This window comes from Mauremys reevesii, linkage group 1 (assembly GCF_016161935.1).
Source record: "Mauremys reevesii isolate NIE-2019 linkage group 1, ASM1616193v1, whole genome shotgun sequence".
NCBI lineage: Eukaryota > Metazoa > Chordata > Testudines > Geoemydidae > Mauremys > Mauremys reevesii.
The window spans coordinates 17632080-17650541 of NC_052623.1; the positions used below are offsets into that span (position 1 = coordinate 17632080).

At 51.8% G+C, this 18462-nt stretch overlaps 1 protein-coding gene across 4 annotated transcripts in view; it reads right to left on the minus strand.

Moving 5' to 3' along the window:
* Positions 1 to 3764: 3764 nt before the first annotated feature.
* The window catches only part of P2RY6 (pyrimidinergic receptor P2Y6), a 94396-nt gene continuing 79698 nt past the window's right edge, over positions 3765 to 18462 (minus strand). For all 4 annotated transcript variants that reach the window (XM_039487525.1, XM_039489154.1, XM_039486834.1 and 1 more), the window contains one exon: positions 3765 to 10341. In XM_039487525.1, coding sequence (XP_039343459.1) covers positions 9304 to 10290 — 987 coding nt within the window. In that variant the 5' untranslated portion in view covers positions 10291 to 10341 and the 3' untranslated portion in view covers positions 3765 to 9303. The remainder of the gene's footprint in view (positions 10342 to 18462) is intronic.

Consider the following 18462-nt stretch of genomic DNA (forward strand, 5'->3'; position numbering starts at 1 on the left):
GAGCCCTGACATGCTGCAGATTAGGCTGCTGGATGGAGATGGACCAGAAGGAAAACAGGAAATGGCCAAGAGGCCTGAGTAACCTGCTAGAGGGACATAAACCAATTACATCTTCATTCTGTGCAACGCTTTGGTTTCACTATTAAAGTTAGTTCTCGGCCCTATAGATTTTTTTATCAGGACTCTTTCCAAACCTGACCGTGTTGCACCCCCTACTGGACATAGGAAAAGGTGACTGCTTCTACACTAGAACCCACTTCATCAGATGCAGTGGGTTCTACCCCTCGAAAGCTTATGCCCAATTAAATTTGTTAGGTGCCACAAGGACTCCTTGTTGTTTTTGCTGATACAGACTAACACGGCTACCACTCTGAAACCTGCTTCTACACTGGCAGTGTCAAATCTTAGGTAGTGGTTCTTTCGCTTAGAAAGTATGTGGGAAAGTGAGTTAGCTTTTCACTGTCAGGGTCCCTCCCCCCCACTTTGTTGTTGTTCTAAGTGTTTTAGATAATTCTGCTTAATCTTTTCTCCAAACCCATGAATCTTTGGAGTGGCTCAAACCTTCTCCCATTAAAGTCAACGGTAATTGTGGTGCTGACTACAGCACAAGTAGAGGGAGTGTGGTCTAGGGGTGGCAGGACTCCTGGGCTCCCTAGTCCTGGCTCTGTCACTAACCCAGGGCCTGGGCCTGGACCCCTTATTCGGAAGTGTTGTCTGCACTCCTGGGAACAGTCCCATAGATGTCAATTACTCTGTTAGATGCAAATATTTGCATGCCCCTAATCTCAGTGCTTTGCCACAACAAAGTGGATGTTCCTGTTCACGGGACAACACAAATGCAATGTAATCAGAGGGCACCTCTGTGTTTGGCACCCCGGCCCTCACATTTGCTCCTTCCAGCTCATGAGAGGCAAATGAAACTTTTTAAGAGAGGTTTCCTGTGATGATTGCGCCTTTAAAAAAATCTGCTGTGTGAGCTGTGCTTTAGTTACATTTTAACCAGCAAGAGCCAGCAGGATAGAAAACCCATCAGAAAGCATGGGGAAGGTGGCTACAGCCCTGGTCCATTCTCATCCAGCCTTTAATCAGTAACTCATTGAGTGTTTGTGCCATGCACCACTAGGAACTAGTTATAATGGATAATTGGGGCCCTTTGTGCTTATTCAATTCCCTGGCACTTTCTGAAAAAGGTTTGCTGGAGATTCATGTGGCGCCAGTTGGTGTTGAGTTGGGCCAAGGAGTTACTGAACAGAAACCTAAGGTACGTGTGGCTCCAGTACTGCAGCTCTCCTGCTCTGTATTCCTAACCCACTCACTAACATGGCAGTACCAGGTATGGGAGCTGGACAGATTTCCACAAGAGTTCAAAAGCACCGTGTGTGTTTTAGACAGCAGTGTAGTCATGCAACACTGCCCAACTCGTTGCTGCTGCTGCTGGTGCATAGAAAATCATTAGCAGCAATTCAAATTCGTTCTTGTGTAATAGTATTAAGGATTATACCCTTTTGTAGGCGGCCACTGCTAGGGGGTGACGTTCACTTCCATCCCAAGCAGGCCTGATGTTCTGTCTGGAAGAGGGCAGAGGCCGGACATTATGGGAGAAGATGGGCAGACTCTCATACTGAGATGTGTAGGGTTAGCTGATTCCCTGCTTGCTGTTAGTCACCGAGGAGCTTCTGAAATACACATCCCCTCCACAGTAATGACGCCCCTGTTTTAAGCACTCTGCTGTTAGATCACAGTATGCCTCAACAAATAAGGTTCTCTTCAATAAGTTTCCTCCAGCCCCTGTTTGTGTGTAAGACTGCTCCAAATGTTGCATTCCTTCTGGGCAAATGGTTGGGTCCAGGGATCCGTGGTGGGAAGTGGAGCCTTTCACCTCCAAGCCCAGGGTGCAGATTGTGCCCAAGGAGCAGGCGTTAGTTCTATATTCCTGGCAGTTTCCACCACCCACAGAGAGACCGACATGGTGGCTGCCCCCAGGAGCTTACGCTCTCACAACAGGACCACCCAGAGGGCAATGGTTGGGTAGGAGACGTGTGGGAGAACCCACTGGGGAAGTGACCGACCCAGAGGGGATCCATGAAAGAAGCGGGTTTGACAATGATTAGAGAAGGTGCTTAGCGAACAGGGATGGGGTCCAGGCCGGGAGTCCATAGCTGCAGGCTCTGGAGGGAGGCGGGGACTGAGCCTAGCTCCTTCCACCTGGGCTGATGCATATGGCAGGGCTGTGTCTGTGTGTGTGTAAGAGTGGAGCTCTCTGGTCTGTGGGAAAAACAGGGCGTCACCCTCATGGGCTCTCGCTCCCATCAGACTCAAATCCATTTAGTCAGACCTTCAAAATCACCCGCCCTTCTCTGAAACCTGGGCTACACGTCAAAGCTTCAGCAGCATAGCTGTGGCAGTTAGGAAAGGGGGGGAAATCACCCCTAACCATCAGAGCTGGGCCAGGACGAGTCCCCGTGTAGATGCACTTTTATTGGCAAAAAGGCCTGTTGCCATGGAGCAGCTTTCGCTCAGGGACTTGGTATAAGCTACACCTGCAGCAGAACTCTTGCCAGTACAAGCAGCGTCTCCAGGAGTGGGATTTGCTACTGAATCAGAACAGATCGTGTGGACCAGGCCTTAGCTGTTGTCCTGTATGGACAAACCCAGCTCTTACACTTGCTCTTCTAAAGCAATCAAAAATGAAATCAACTAGGCTGCCAGCGTTAAACTGTCCCTGGGCAGCCATCAACCCAGCTTCCAAGGTGCACAAAGACATTCCTCTCCCAGACCCCATGGAAGACATTCTCAGCACAAAAAGGACCCCATTGGCCAGTTTCAGCTATTTTGTCAATATTGAAATAAGTCTGTGGCTTCCTAGGACCTTCATAGTGAGCCCCGTGTTCCGTGTCATGGCCATTCAGAACGTCACAGCAGCAGAGGGCATTGAATTCAAAAGCACAGGCCTCCTCCCACAGGAGCTGAAGGGGACGCGCCATTCGCTACAGCAGTATAAGGCTTATGACATGCAGTTAAGTGGTTCTATTTCTGTCCAGCAGAGGGCCCTGGCACACACTGAAATATCTTAATGTGCATCTCTACTCTGAATGGGTAACAAAGGCATTGAGAGGCTCCATGCTTCTGGCCTGTCTCAGAGACTCCAGATCAAATGGGCTAAGATCATAACTACAGATTGTTGGGTTTTTTTTCTCTAAAGGCCAGTGCCACAAACTCATACTGGGATCTGAGAGCCAAGCTGATTCCCCGCCACACCCACCTTCTTCTGAATGATAATTTAGAATACAGATTCTGGCCTCACTGACCCCTGTGACGGGGGAAGCCTGCTCAAACTCCCTTCGACTCCAGTGACAGAACACTTGGGACCACAGGTTCTTTAAAAGCTTCGGTTCTGCGTGGAGATCACAGAAACTGGAGATCTTTTTGTGTGTGTGCAAGAGAAGCAGGTCTGCCCTAACGTCTTTGCCCCAAATCCCCCCTCCAGCCCCACTATTATGGACCATGCTGTTCATCTCTGCTGTCTACTGTCTCTGTGCTAGAAGTGGCTGCATTTCAGTGATCTACAGTATGTGAAATATCTCCACTCCGCTTTATCAGGCCCTTCGAGGGGGCCTGGAAGCCTCTTCGATGCTATCAAAAATGAAAACGCTTTCAACTGTTCTTCAGCTAGATTGCTGAGTCTTGGCACCATCTCTGCCGTCCATGGCCCCTTTCCTTGGAGAACATCAGAGAGCACCAACAGAACCACACTGACACTGATGTACAGAAACCTCCATTTTATTTCCATTAGTCATTCTGAAAGGACAAGACAATAATTTACCTTCATCTCAATGCTACAAAATTATGTCTGAGAGGGAGGTGGTAAAACAGGGCCCTGCCAGCAGCATGGTGCCAGCAGCGCCACCAAGCACAACCCAGTCACCGGACGGCCGATACATGCATGGCACGTGCACTGGACAGCTCACCATCAACACAAGGGACGAACCGATCAAAGACGCATGATCAAAACCACACCCCACTAGCTGCAAGTTCTTCCCAAGATAGGGAAGCACCTGAGAGCACAGAACGCCGCGAGCGACCCACGTCTGTCCGTCTCAGGCTGTGACGCCATTGTCACAAGCAGCAGCGCTATCAGGCATGCACCTACAGTTGCTGGGGGAACAGCCGGGACCACCACCTTGCAGAAGCAGAGATGAGCCCAAAGGGACAGGATTCAAAGTGGGCGGCTTGGGCCCATCTCCAACAGGGACAGACCCATCTAAGCTGGTACACTGTCTCCGACCAGATACTTCAGAGGAAGGCTACAATCCCCATAATGCATCTCATTGTTCCATAGAGGCATGATCCAAGGCCCATTACATTCAGTGTAAAGATTCCCAAAGGGTTGTGGATCAGGCGCTGTACTTCGTGGGGGATTTCTTCTTACAATCCAGATCAGAACTTCATGGCTCAGGCCTTAACTCTAGTCTGGCTCATCATCAGGCAGGATCAGATATTACTAGCAGAAAGTAAAATCCTGACACTGGTTTTTATTTAAAAAAAAAAAAGGAAAGTTCCTAGCAGCTGGGAAAACCAACAGAGAGAAAACTATCCCAGAGGACGGGACTGTGGAAGCAGGGTCTGCGTCTGATTCAGGATTTGTTGTTCTTTTCTGTCTGGGGAACGGAACAATGCAAAGCAGAGCATGGAAAATAAATCCACCCGTATACAACTGGGGGAGGGGAACCCTACCGGGATCTGTTTAAAATGTTAAAGGCCTGTTCATTCTTCCTCCTTCTCACACAGTTGCTCACCCACATTTCTCCCTCCTCTTCCCCACTCCACCCCTGACTTCCTCCTCACAGCGACAAGCACGTTTTCCCCCCTCTATACACCCTGGTCATTGTTTGGAGCCCTGTCCTGGGAGGACAGAGGAACATAGAGTTTGTACAGCTTCAGTCATGGCACGTTATATTGCTCAGATCTGGATACCTTGTGTTTAATCTGCCCCTTCTGAAAGGAGGGGGTTTGGTTATGGTCAGACAGTGAAAGCAGGCAGGGGTGAGAATTGGATTTCCTGTCCTCGGCTCAGGGGCAGAGGGGGCGGGTGTTACGTTGCAGGGTGCTGCATGCCAGACTGGCACAATACGATATATTTACATAGCATAACTCATCGTGAGGTTTACGTAAGCCCATTAGGAACTGTGGCCACTCTTAACATTACAGTGGCTAGAACCTTTTAAAACAGACAAGCCAAGCCTGAGTTACATGAGACCTGATCCAGATCTCCCATACACCACTTTTATACTCTACCCACTTCAGTGGGGTGACTCCTGATTTACATCCGTGACAACGAGAGTGAATTTGGCCCAGAACGTCTGAGTTCAGAAAAGCCCAGTTAGTATTTGCTGCTGACTAGGAAGCAGCTAAAGAGACTGGGGCAACTCAGGGATCCAAGCCAACAGGGTGAGTCCTCAGCCCAGACCTAGTTTCTAGTAACAAATGCAGCCCACTAGTTGTTCCATCCCTAGAGTTAATGTAGTGCAGTGGGTTTCAACCTGCTGTCCACAGACCCCTGAGGGTCCTCAAACTACGTCAGCGTTTGCCAAAGGAGCCCGCACCTCCAGTCGAAATTGTTTAGGGGTCTGCAAATGAAAAAAGGTTGAAACCCCTGATTTAGTGGAGTAAAAGCCAGCGAGCCAGCCCACAAATTCAACTGAAACCCTGTCCCAGGGCAGTGCTATGAGCCATTTACTGCTATTTACGGGCTCCCTGGGACCACAGAGTTCAGAGGACATTTGTAAATAAAGCAAGAAATGGACAAAGGGAAATCCTGTCTGTAAATTCTAAACTAACCCTCGGCTACGTGTCTATGAGCCTTCTTTACAGGCATCTCTGCTGGGCCTTCTCCTCAAAGCCCAAAACCCAGGCCTAGACTAGTCAGGGACAACTAGTTAGCTAGAGAAGACGATTGCAGGGCAAATGAGTTCTGCGCAGAGCTTCATGGGAAAGTGACTCAGCCAGGCCTGCTCCCTCCCAGCTGTGCGTGTGGTAGGACATCCCAGAAGGCATTGCTACACATGCTGCTGGTGCCAGTCTGGACATGCTAGTGCCTGCTAAGGCACTATGGGATAGTTTTCCCAGAATGCACTGGTACAGAGCGGTAGGGGTGGATTCACACTATACTATTTATTTGCATTTCAGAAGTTCCCCAAAGTCTCATTCAGGGCCCCACTGTGCAAGGTGCTGCACAAACAAACACAGCCTTTGCCACAAAGGACTACAGTGAAGAGCATTATGCAAATGAGTTCTGCGCAGAGCTTCATGGGAAAGAAGCTCCTGTCGGGGAAGTGGGATTATTCTTCAGTGCAAATGACTAGAGTGCTGCTCACGGCGATGGTTGTAGAAGCTCCATCACTGGAGGGCTTTAAGGGGCAGGTTAGACAAACACCTGTCAGGAATGGTCGAGTTATTACTTAGTCCTGCCTTGAGTGCAGGGGACTGGACTAGCTGACCACCTGAGGTCCCTTCCGGTCCTACACTTCTGGGATTCTATAGTTAGCGAGAGAGAGGGAGCTGCCGGGGAGATGAGATTGGGAGAGGTGTGAGGACTGGAAGGGAGTGGCCACGGGTGGCATATTCACTCTCGTTTGGGGAGGGTAGCCCTCTGCCCTGACTCTTGGGCCCGAGGCCCTGCCCCGTTCACCTGATGCCCCTTCTGCCCCTCTGCCCTCACTGACTGGCCCGCTGGCGCAGCCCTGAGCCCTGGTTCAGCCCTCCGGAGCAGCCCCGAGCCTCAGACAGCCTGCTGGTGCCTGGAGCAGTCCTGAGGAGCCCTGAGCCCCAGCTGGCTGTCCGGGACCGAGTCCTTAGCCCGGGTTGCTCAGAAGAGCTCTGAGCCCTGTCGTGGTCTGCTCCAGGGCTGTGGCGAGGAGCATTAACAGAAGTTTGGGTCCCCCAGCCTCCATTACCCCCCACCCACGGGAGTGGCAGGTTGGAGAAGAGGATCTGCAGTGATAGAAGCTGTTACAGCTTCCCACTAGAGGAACTAGGTTCCTTAGCTCATGCTGCAAGTGCTTATGCTTTTATCTCCAGGGATCCCTGGTTCAACCCCTGGTCCATCGGCCAAGAGGACAGTCATCCCATAAACAGCTCAGAGCACAATGGCACGAGTGGCTGTGACATGATCGTGCTGGTAGACAGATGGCACCTTACTGCTCAGAGTAGTGCCTAGGAGAGGTCTGGCTACTTGTCTCAACACTGATTTCAAATGCGCCCAGCACGGGAAGATACAGCACCTACACGTTCCCACTGCGTCAAATTCACCCCCGCTGTCAGCAGGTGCAACTCCGCAAACTTCAAAGTGATTTTATCTGCATTGTGCTTGATTACCCCCGGGCTGGCTTTGGCCCAGTATGTTGACTCCACCTTTGTTCAGTTAAATTCTTCAACTCTTATTTCATACCCTGCACATACTCACTGGTTAGTTTCTGCTGCTAGTCAAGGACCATCCGAGGAGTAAGTACTGACAGTCAGTCCCATCATTTCTTGCACTCCCACACCCAAATGAAATGTTAGTCAGTGATGGGTCACAACAGAGCTGACTTGCTTAAAAAGCCCAGCGCAGCCTGTCAGGAGATGTGGCCGCGCATACGCCAACTCCAGTGGGGGCTGAACCCGTCATCTTCAAAAACACAGGTCTCTATTGCATGAGCTAAATTAAGTAGCAGACTTGCATCCGGGATCTGCCACTAGAGGGAGACATGCTTATACACAGTAAACCAGCGTCTCATAAAAACACTGCAGCTAGCTTGGCAATTCTTTAAAAAGACTCAGGTTTCCAGTTCCTTTTTTAAAACCCCCACAAGATTAAAATTTCCCATGAACTAGATCTTAGCTCAAAATGCTGGAGAGGATGTGAGAATTCTTTTCTAATGAGGGTGCACAAAAATAAAATAAAATAAAAACACACCAGAGCCCTATTAGAGCCAGTCAGGCTACCGGTGAATCTTTAAAACAGTAGAAACCAGGAAGATCGCACTGTAAGGTGCTCAGGTATTACGGTGATGAGAGTTGTAAGACGACCTAGATAGAATTGAATCGGACTGTAGCAGTCAGCTTAGCTTAATGACTGTGTCCTCATTGTTAACAGCCAATAATACTGTAAATGTACTCGCTAGATTTCCCTTTTCCTGCCCTCCCATATGGATCAATCCTTTTGTAGACTCATGTGGTCCCAAGAGACCTACTGTCTTCTCTAAATTCCCAGTGTAGGTTTTCCTTGCATTAGTAAAGCAGCTTTCTGCTTGGGAAACTCAGCTGAATTACTGTGGCAAAGCAGTGAAAAAACACTGGCCGGTGGATAAGTTGGCCAGATCCCAGTAATTCGTGCACTGGCAAGCAGCAGCTGATTTCCCCCATTCCCGAACTGCTGGTTCTCAGAGGTGATCTCCCCTATAGGGGACGGATGTGGGGAGAGATTTTTGTCCACAAAATCTAGGTAGTCGTAAACCAGAGGAAGCACTGAACTACTTGCTAATAACTGATTGAAATTTCCAGTGGATTTGGGGATTCTCAATGAAACGCGTTGGGACCAACCCATCTGTGCTGCAACTCCACTGGCGTGGAGTGTGGCCCACTGTAATCAGTGTCAGTAGCACAGTTCACTGCAAAGCCCCACGCGTGGTTGCTAGGGCTTTGCCAGTCAGATCTGTGGCAAGGACCGCCAGTTCCTCAGGAGTTCTGCTGAAATCCACAGAGAGAGCAGCGGTTAATATTGAGCAGCTGATCCGCAAAAAGTCCCGCTCCTCCTCAGAGGTGACAGCTGCGGTGCACCACAGTAACCGCACTAATACTGCGTTCGGACACCACCTAGCCCAGCCCCAAAGCCTGCGCCCAATTATTTTCACTTCCCTCTTTCCAACTGTACTGTAACCTTTCCCAGCTCAGGCCGTTTGCTGGAATTTTAAGGATAAACTGTTCTTAGCCTGGTCCATCCTCAGAGCACTTTCTGGGCCCTGACCAAGGTGTGAGGCAGGTCAGCATCATTTTACCTATTATTTACAGAGTATTGTTCTCCATTCTGCAGATGGGGAAACTGAGGCACAGAGAGGCCAAGTGACCCACCCATGGCCAGAACTGGGAGTAGAACTAAGAAGCTCCTGGCTCCCAGCGCTATGCTCAGGACCATCAGCCCTTGCCTCCTGCTCTTTCTCTCCCTGTTGCTGGGTAAAGCAGGGCTGGCTGCGATAAAGCCACAGCCATTCAGTCTTCTGCCTCCGCACAGCAGAACATCCCCCCTCATTCTCCTTTCCCCGGAGCCTACGATTTGTAGGTGCGGCATGCGTCGTGCCTCCACTTGGAGCTCACTTTGTCCAGCAGGTGGCGCGTGCTCTCCCGGAACTTGCGCTGGGTGAAGTAGAAGAGGATGGGGTCCAGGACGCTGTTCATGCTGGCAAAGGGCCTGGTGCACTTGTAGGCGATGGCGAAGGTTTGCAAGACCAGGCAGGGCACGTCCTCCGAGGAGCGGATGATCAGGTAGATGGTCTTGGTCAGGTGGAAGGGGAAGAAGCTGATGGCGAAGACGATGACCACAATGATGATCATGCGGATGGCCTTGTCCTTCTTTTTGCGCACGGCCAGGCCTATCATCTCATCCTTCTGGCAGAGCAGCTTGGTCATGTTGCAGTAGCACACCAGGATGAAGACAAAGGGGATGAGGAACCCCGTGACCGTCAGCGTCATGCCGTAGGGGAAGTAGCTGGCGGAACGGTCCGGGGGACTGAGGTCGTAGCACACGGTCCTGTTCCTCTGGATGCCCGTGGAGGCGAAGACGAAAGTGGGCAGGCACTGGGCGATGACGATGACCCACACACCGCCGCACACCATCCAGGTGAACCTCTTGCCCCTCTTCTTGTGCCAGGACGACAGAGGGTGGCAGATGCCCAGGTAGCGCTGGACGCTGATGCAGGTGAGGAACAGGATGCTGCCATGCAGGTTGCTGTAGAACTGGAAGCGGACGAACTTGCAGGTGAAGTCCCCGAAGGGCCAGTAGTCCTTCTGCGTGTAGTTGTAGATAAGCAGCGGCAGGGAGCACACGTACAGCAGGTCGGCCGTGGCCAGGTTCAGCATGTAGATGGCAGTGCGGGTCAGCACCTTCCTGGAGAGCCAGATCTGAACAATGACGATGAAGTTCAGGGGGAGCCCCACCACAAACACCGCGGAGTAGACCAGGGGCAGCAGGATCTGCTTGAACTCCTCATGGAAGGTGCAGGAGTTCGTCGCCGCAGCCACGGTGTGGTTCTCCATCTCCGCGCCGGGCTCGGCCTAGACCCAGCAGGCTTTCCAGGCCAGAAGAGCCTGCAAGCAAAACAGAACGGGACAGTCAGGAACCATGCATCACATCAATACACTGGCATGCATGATAGCCATGCTGACAGCAAACTCACCCTGGACCAAGGAGCACAAGCACATCACCCCCATCCCCCAAGTGACCCCACTGGCCCTTCATTCAGCTCAAGGTCCAGCTCATAGATCTGAGGGCCACCAATATGATCATCTAAGGCTCCTGCGTAGCCCAGGCCAGAGGATTTCACCCAGTGGCTACTCACGGAGCCAGATCATAGTGCCTCCTCCCGTCTTGATTTGGTGAGGCGGCTCTCCTGTCCTCCCCCCACCCCTCTCCATTACCACCCAGCCCCAGCCTGCACAGAATTGCTCCTCTCGCTTCAGTCTCCTTCAGGGACCTTGTCTCTTCCCCTTCTGCTCTCCAGTCCCCTAGCACCAGCCTCCTCCCCTCATGATGTATTAATACCACTCTGGGCCCAGAGATCCCACGCGAGATCAGAGCCTCATTGTGCTAGGTGCTGTACACATGCACAGCGAGTCCCAGGCACAGCCAATGAAAACAGACGAGAGACAAAAAGTGGGAGCAAGGAAGGGTTAGCCCCCCACGGGGCTTTGAGACAGACAGAGATTAAATTATTTGCCCAAGGTCACACGGTGAGTCTGTGTCAGAGCCACAAAACGAACCTAGCTATCCTGGATCCCAATCCAGTGCTTTAACCGCACGACAAACCTTCTCCTTCCCATTGCCATGCTGTTGGTGCAAGTGCCTTCTTCCTTGCAGCTGCTGCCATCTCGCCATGCCTCTGAAAACACGTCTCCATCTCTTTCCCTCCACCATGAGTATTATCTCACTCTCCAAGCGAATTCATTCAAGTGTATAAAGCCCTTAGGGAGAGCTAGATCTTAGACTCTTTGGGAACAGGGACTGTGTTCACACAGGGCCCGGTACAGTGGGTGGCTGATCCTGACCCGGGCCTCTGGGGCGGGTGCTAGTGTAATATAAACATTCACCTGGCTTAAATCAGCAGCAGCATCGCTCCACTGAAGTCAACTGAGCTACAGTCAAGTGAGAACATGGTCCCCAATAAGCAATGGTAAACAGAGCACGTGTGGAAGATGCTACCTAGTATAAAATGTCCCAGAACTGGTGATGGCTCACTGTGATTGCCTTGTGACAACACTTATCCAATGCATTGACAGCACTGGCACACTAGTCCAGGTACCATCCAGGGAAGATCTCAGTGCCCTGTCTACACTGTGGCTTTGCTGCCATTGCAGCTGTAGGAGGTTCCTGTGTAAACCCTTAGTCTAGACGAGGCCTTAATGCAATCAAATGCTGTGGAGACAGAAAGTGCCACAAGAACTATTTGATGCTGCGTGTTTCCCCAGCACCGCTCTGAACCCTGCAGCCAGGCACTCAGATATCACAGAATATGCCCCAAGAAGTCCAGGATACACACGTTAACACACTTCAAACCGCCTTCCCCACACAAGGACTCTACCAGAGAAGTAGATTGCATCATGGAACGAGCTACCCACATACCCAGAGAGACCTTGCTTCAATACAGGGGGGAAAAAACCCACCGACTGCACACTCCTATCTGTCACCTACCACCCCACACTGGAACCCCGATGGGGTATCACCAAACAACTACAACCCATACTCAGTGGGGACCACATCCTGAAAGAAAACTTTCCTGAACCCTCCTCTTTTGGCCATCAAACAACCCCCCAGTCTCATCAGGAGCCAGCTCCATACAGACCAGGACCCACCAACACAAAGTGGCACCAGTCCCTGCCATAACAACAGATGCAAAACCTGCAAACATTTCTCAGCTGCTGTTCCATACCCCACCTCCAACACACCTTTCAAGCTCCATGAGTCCTAAAAGAGTCCATCACGACATGTGATGTACCTCACCCAGTGCTCGAAACATCCCAATAACAACTGTGTGGGGGACACCAGACCATCACTCCGCTCTCGCATGAGCTCACACAGGAAAATGATAAAAGACAAAACCACCCTCTTACCCACGGGCAAACACTTCTCACAAAGCGACGATCACTCCACATCTGACCTCTCAGTCCTCGTCCTCCAAGGAAAGCTGCACAACGCCTTCAAAAGATGAGCCTGGGAGCTTAAATCCATAGCTCTGCTGGACACCAAACAATGATGGACTAAACAGAGACACTGGCTTTATGGCTCATTACAAAACGGTGTGACCCACTAACTCCTCCGTTGTCCTACGACTGTAAAAGTGCTACCTGCCCACTTCCATTTCAATGGTCTCTTGCAACATGTGTTAACTCTTTAGCTGCTCCCCCTTTAGCTGTGATGCTCCGAGTGCTTTCCCCAGACCTGAAGCAGAGCTCTGCGTAGCTCGGAAGCTCGTCTCTCTCACCAACACAAGTTGGTCCAATAACGGATATCACCTCGCCCACCTTATCTCTCTAGTATCCTGGGACCAACACTGCAAACAACAATGGGAGCAAATAGTCCAATGGTGATGGGTTAGTATGATGTGAACTGGAAATTATTAGATCCCTTAACAATAAAACACCCCCAGGTCCTCCTAACATGGACAGACAGCTTCCTTCCTTCCTGGAACAGGCCATGGATACAAGTGCCCCAAGAGTGTATAACGGGATGACAGAGAGTAACTAGATCCCCATAGAAAGGCCTGATCCAGTTGCCACTTACCTCCATGGGAGCCTATTGACTGCAGTGGGATTTGAATCAGGCCCTGGCATAGGCACCGACTCCGTGGGTGCTCTGGGGCTGGAGCACCCATGGAAAAAAATTGGTGGGTGCAGCAGCTCCCCGCCCTCCCCCGCTCCAGCTCACCTTTGCTCCGCCTCCACCTCCTCCATGAGTGCGCCGCTGCGTCCTGCTTCTCCCTCCTGCCTCCCAGCGCTTGCACCGCGAAACAGCTGTTTTGCGGGGCAGGGAGGTAGGGGGGAAGAGGGAATGCAGCGTGCCGAGGGAAGAGGCGGGGCCAGGGCGGAGATTTGGGGAAGGGACCCAATAGGGGCGGGGAGGGGGCGGAGTTGGGGCGGGGTCTTTGGGGAAGGGGTTGGGGTGGGGGTGGGGCCAGGGGTGGGGAAAGGGTGGAGCAGGGGTGGGGCCGGGGGTGGAAGCACCCACCGGTGCCGGAGAAAGCTGGCGCCTATGGGCCCTGGCTCGTTAGCTATCAAGTGCCCCGGGGCTGGAGCGTGTGTTAAGTGCCTGCCCTCCTTGGCAGGGGGTCCGTGCTCTGCGACACGGGGCGCCCCAAGCGCTTGCCAGGAGCTGCACTGAACACACGCAGCGCCAGTAGCGAGGCCTGACTCAGGCTGGCCTCCCAGCGAGTATGGCAGGAGCAGGGGAGGGAGGGGTGAGGAGCTGTCTTGCCAAGCCAGGGACAGGAACCAGCGACGGGAGCAGAATGGCAGCAAAGGATCGGCCTTTAGCAGGGGAACGGGGGGGGGGGGGGAGTGGGAAGAGCTCAATCCCTTTGTCCCAGGAGGTTTGCTGGCTGCTGCATCCCACAGGCGGGCCGGGCCCCTGCAGCGCGTCAGGCCAGGACATGCCGCTGTGCTAACGATAACTGTTTATCTACTGAATCATAAAAGACACCGGGTCGAGGCGGAAGGTCCTCTGGTGAGTTACGAGTCCAGTGTCTGAGAATCGTCGTCAGTGGGGCAAGAGAGAAAGTGGGGCCAGGCGCCCTGCGTCAAATCCATTCCTGCTGGAGCCGCAGCGATGTGGGTCCAGCCCACGGCTGTGTGGTCTGCCCCATGGTCGCGCTGTGACCAGCCCTGCTGGCACACGGGCTGTGTGGTTAGTGGGCAGGATAACGTCACTGCCATGGTAGGCTCTGTGAACCCCAGCCTGAGCATCTGGGGGGGTGGTCACCCCGCTCCTGCCCTGAGGGGCTTAAAGCAGCCCCGGGAGAGGGCTGTGGCAGGGGAAAAGCTGGGCTCATTGGGAAAGCAGCCACAGCTGCAGCCAGTGCAATCAGGGCCCAGCTGGTCCTTATAAGAGGGCAGTGGGACAGATGGATGAAGAGACTCTCCCGCTAGCCTCTGGAGAGAGCAGGACCTGGCTGCCTGGGAAGGTACCTAGGGTGGAGCAGGGCTGGGGAAGGGCAGAGGGAGCTGGGGAGCTCCAGCCTAGCTAAGCCCCAGGCTGCAGGCTGGGTTAAGGGCCCACAAAAAGGGTACGAGGGCTGCAGAGGAGCAGCCCAGGAGTAGGCAGAGGCAGCTGGTCCAACCCCCCTTGCCGATGAAGAGTGGTTTACAGGCTGCCGTCTGCCCCAGTGAGCGGGGGCTAGATGGTGACTGGAAGTAGCCACTGAGGCAAGGCAGGGATAGAGGGTTGTGGGGAGACCCAGATTGTGGGTTACTGCTGGGGCAGAACCCTTGGACAAAAGGCACCGGGGTCCGGGAGGGACATGGTCCAGCGGCAGGTGAGACATCAGCCAGCAGAGGGTGCTCCGGATCTGGAAAAGAGCTAGTTCCCTGGACAACCAGCAGGAGGCGCTGTGCCGGTGAATCGCCCTGTCACAGGGGGGCTCAACATCTCGCGGGCTGGGAGCCCTGCGCTAGAGAGGCTCCGAAGCCACTCGGAAGTACCAGACTGACTGCCTCGTGCCTTGGGCGAGCCTGGCTAGAATAAGCTTCAAAAAGCACAAATGTGAGAGCGAACCAGCCACTGAAATCTGAGCTTCGCTGGGAACGTTCGGGACAAAACCACCGGCGTGAGAGAGGGGGGTTTGCAGCCGACCCGAAGGAACCCTTTAGCCCAGTATGGCGAGACCAGGGGAGGCGAGCGGGGCATCGTGAGACCTGACTTTTATTCCCAGCCCTGCCACTAACTCACTGTGTGATCCTGGGCAAGTCACTTCGCCTCTGTTTTCCCCTCCTGTGGTCTGTCTGCCTTGTCTTATCTAGACCACCTTTGGGGCCAGGGCCATCTCGCTCCGTTCTCGTGCGGCGCCTGGCACAAGGGGGTGCTGCTCTTGGTTGGGACCGGTAGATGCTATGGTTGGTCAGACTTATTATCTAGGCCAGGGGTAGGCAACCTATGGCACAAGTGCCGAAGGTGGCACACAAGCTGATTTTCAGTGGCACTCACACTGCCCAGGTCCTGGCCACCGGTCCGGGGGGGCTCTGCATTTTAATTTAATTTTAAATGAAGCTTCTTAAACATTTTGAAACCTTATTTACTTTACATACAACAATAATTTTTTTATATATTATAGACTTATAGAAAGAGACCTTCTAAAAAGGTTAATGTATTACCGGCACGCGAAACCATAAATCAGAGTGAATAAACGAAGACTCGGCACACCACTTCTGAAAGGTTGCCAATCCCTGATCTAGGAATTAGGGCCGTCGAGCGATTAAAACCATTAATCGTAATTAACTGCGGTGTTAATAGCACTAAGCAGTAATTGAATACTTTTTAAAAAATATTTTTGGGGTTTTCTATATTTTCAAACATACTGATTTCAATTACAACACAGAACACAAAGCCCATAGGGCTCACTTTACAGTATTCATTTTGATTACAGATATTTGCACTGTAAGAAAGATAAACAGAAAAAACAGCATTTCAATTCACGTATTGCAGGGTAATCTTTATCATGAAAGGTGAAGCTGCAAATGAATCATTATGATGTTTGCATAACTCCCTTCAGCCGAGCGAGCCCTTGTTTGCAAGGGAGGGTGGATTTTACCTCAGGGACTCTGCAGCGGCTGGTGAGGAGAGGCTGGGGCAGGGAGGCTGAGCTCGCCAGGCCCCTCTTCTCTATGGCAGCGGTTATCAAGCTTTTGGGGCTGGTGACCCCTTTTGGAATTAAAAAAAAGGGTGCCCCTCCCCCCATCTTCAGCCCCAGGGGGGTCAGGGTGTGGGGATCTGGGCTCCAGCCCCCCCCCCCCAAGCTGCCTACAGAGCTGTGGGCTACGGCTTCAGCACCTTCTTCCCACCCCCTTCCGCCCCAGAACTCTGGGCTGGGGCTTTAGCCCATGCTCCCCCCACCCCCATGTCTCCCTCCCCACCCAGAGGGATGCGATTAATTGACAAAAAAGTTAATGCCGGCAATTAATTGAAAACAAAATTACCTGTGCTTAACTGACAGCCCTAGGAGGACTATATCGCAGGTAGAAAATGAAGGACTAGGAGAACCACTGGAAGGGAGATGTATTTACAGAAAGCAATATAACCCCCGTGACGCCAGCTCGTTCGTCCCAAGGGCGCTGTTATTAGTTAAGCCGAGAGCAAGAAGCCATCATAGAAAGGAAGATTTATGAACAATTAGCCAAGGAGAATCTAGGTTGAATATCAGCAGGAACTTCCTAATGGTGAGCTGTAATGGGCCGTGGAACGGAGTCCCAAGGACAAGGGAAAGACACTCCATTGCGAGAGACATTTAAAACTAGAGCAGTCAGAGTACGAGCAGCACAGGTACCAATGCTGCCCTGGCCCGTGAAGATGGACGAGAGCAGGGGTGTCAAATGCACTGAGGGGAGAGGGTGGAATTCTAGGGTAATTGTGGTGCCTGGGGCTGGAGCATCATTTCAGGTGTATATATTCCCCCCAGCGCACCCTGCACACCCACTGGTGTCTGACGTGGTTTGCACTGAAATTGAGGGGACAGTACAGGCTGTTTGTAGTAACTGAACATTTATTTACTGTTAGCACAAGTGTTACTGCTGCAGTGGTCATCAGGGAGAAAAGTTTGTTCCCCTTGTGGCCACTGTTGTTCCAGCCCTTTGTTTCTCTCCTTCTCCCTGCTCTCTCAGTCTCCTCTGTCCTGTCCTCTGCATCCCTCCTCCCACCCCCGCAGCAGTTCCCACCCTACCCACTAGAATGGTCAGTGATTAATGAGCTCATGGTGACACTGATTCTCAGAGACTTTAAGGCCAGAAGGGACCATTGTGGTCATCTTCTAGACTGACCACAGAACCTCACCCACCCACTGCTGCAATAGACCCATAACCTCTGGCTGAGTCACTGAAGTCCTCAAATCATGATAAAAAGACTTCAAGTTACAGAGAATCCACCATTTACCCTAGTTTAAAGGGACTTTGGCCCCATGCTGCAGGGGAAGGTGAAAAAAAACCCCAGGGTCTCTGCCAATCTGATCTAGGGGAAGATTCCTTCCCAACCCCAAATATGGTGATCAGTTAGACACTGAGCATATGGGCAAGATCCACCAGCGAGACATATGGGAAAGGTTTCTCTGTAGTAACTCAGAGCCCTCCCCATCTCTGGCTGTTTGGAGATATTTGCTACTAGCAGTTGCACATCAGCTATATGCCAGTGTAGGCAGTCTCATCACACCATCCCCTCCAAACTTATCAAGCTCAGTCTTGAAGCCAGCTAGGGTTTTTTTTGCCCCCAGTGCTTCTCTTGGGATGCTGCTCCAGCCTAAACTTGTTGAGGGCCAGTTTATATCCATTTGTTCTTGTGTCCACATTGGTGTTTAATTTAAAGAACTCCTCTCCCTCCCTGGTATTTATTCCTCTGATGTATTTATAGAGGGCAATCATATCTCCCCTCAGCCTTCTTTTGGTTAGGCTAAACAAGCCAAGCTCTTTGAATCTCCTTTCATAAGGCAGGTTTTCCATTCCTTGGATCATCCTAGTAGCCCTTCTCTGCACCTGTTCCAGCTTGAATTAATCTTTCTTAAACATGGGAGCCCAGAACTGCACACTTAAAGTTGATGTGTCACTTAAAGTTGATACACCAATCTCAGTAATAGGGGCCAGTGGAGTTCACCCCTCTGAGCCATTGTCTCAGGCTATCTGCAGACGCAGGCAAGCATCACTGCATCCATTACTTTTGATTCACATTAGGAAGGGTCTCTCAGCAGCCAGGAGGGCTAGAAACTTAGCTTTTAATATTTTAAACAAAAAGTAAGATAGCGCATCTGACTGTGCCACGCAGGCTACGTGACTGCACAATGGAGAACAGCTCCGGCCTACAGGCTGTGCGTTGGACTCCCATCTAAAAGCGCTGACCTCTCTCCCTTGCATGATTTCCTTGTACAGTTCCTTTACAAGTTTCGTGTGGTGCCACTTTGTATGACATCAGGTAAAAGTGAAATTAACCAGGCAGATACAGTTTTCTTCTCACGACTATACAGC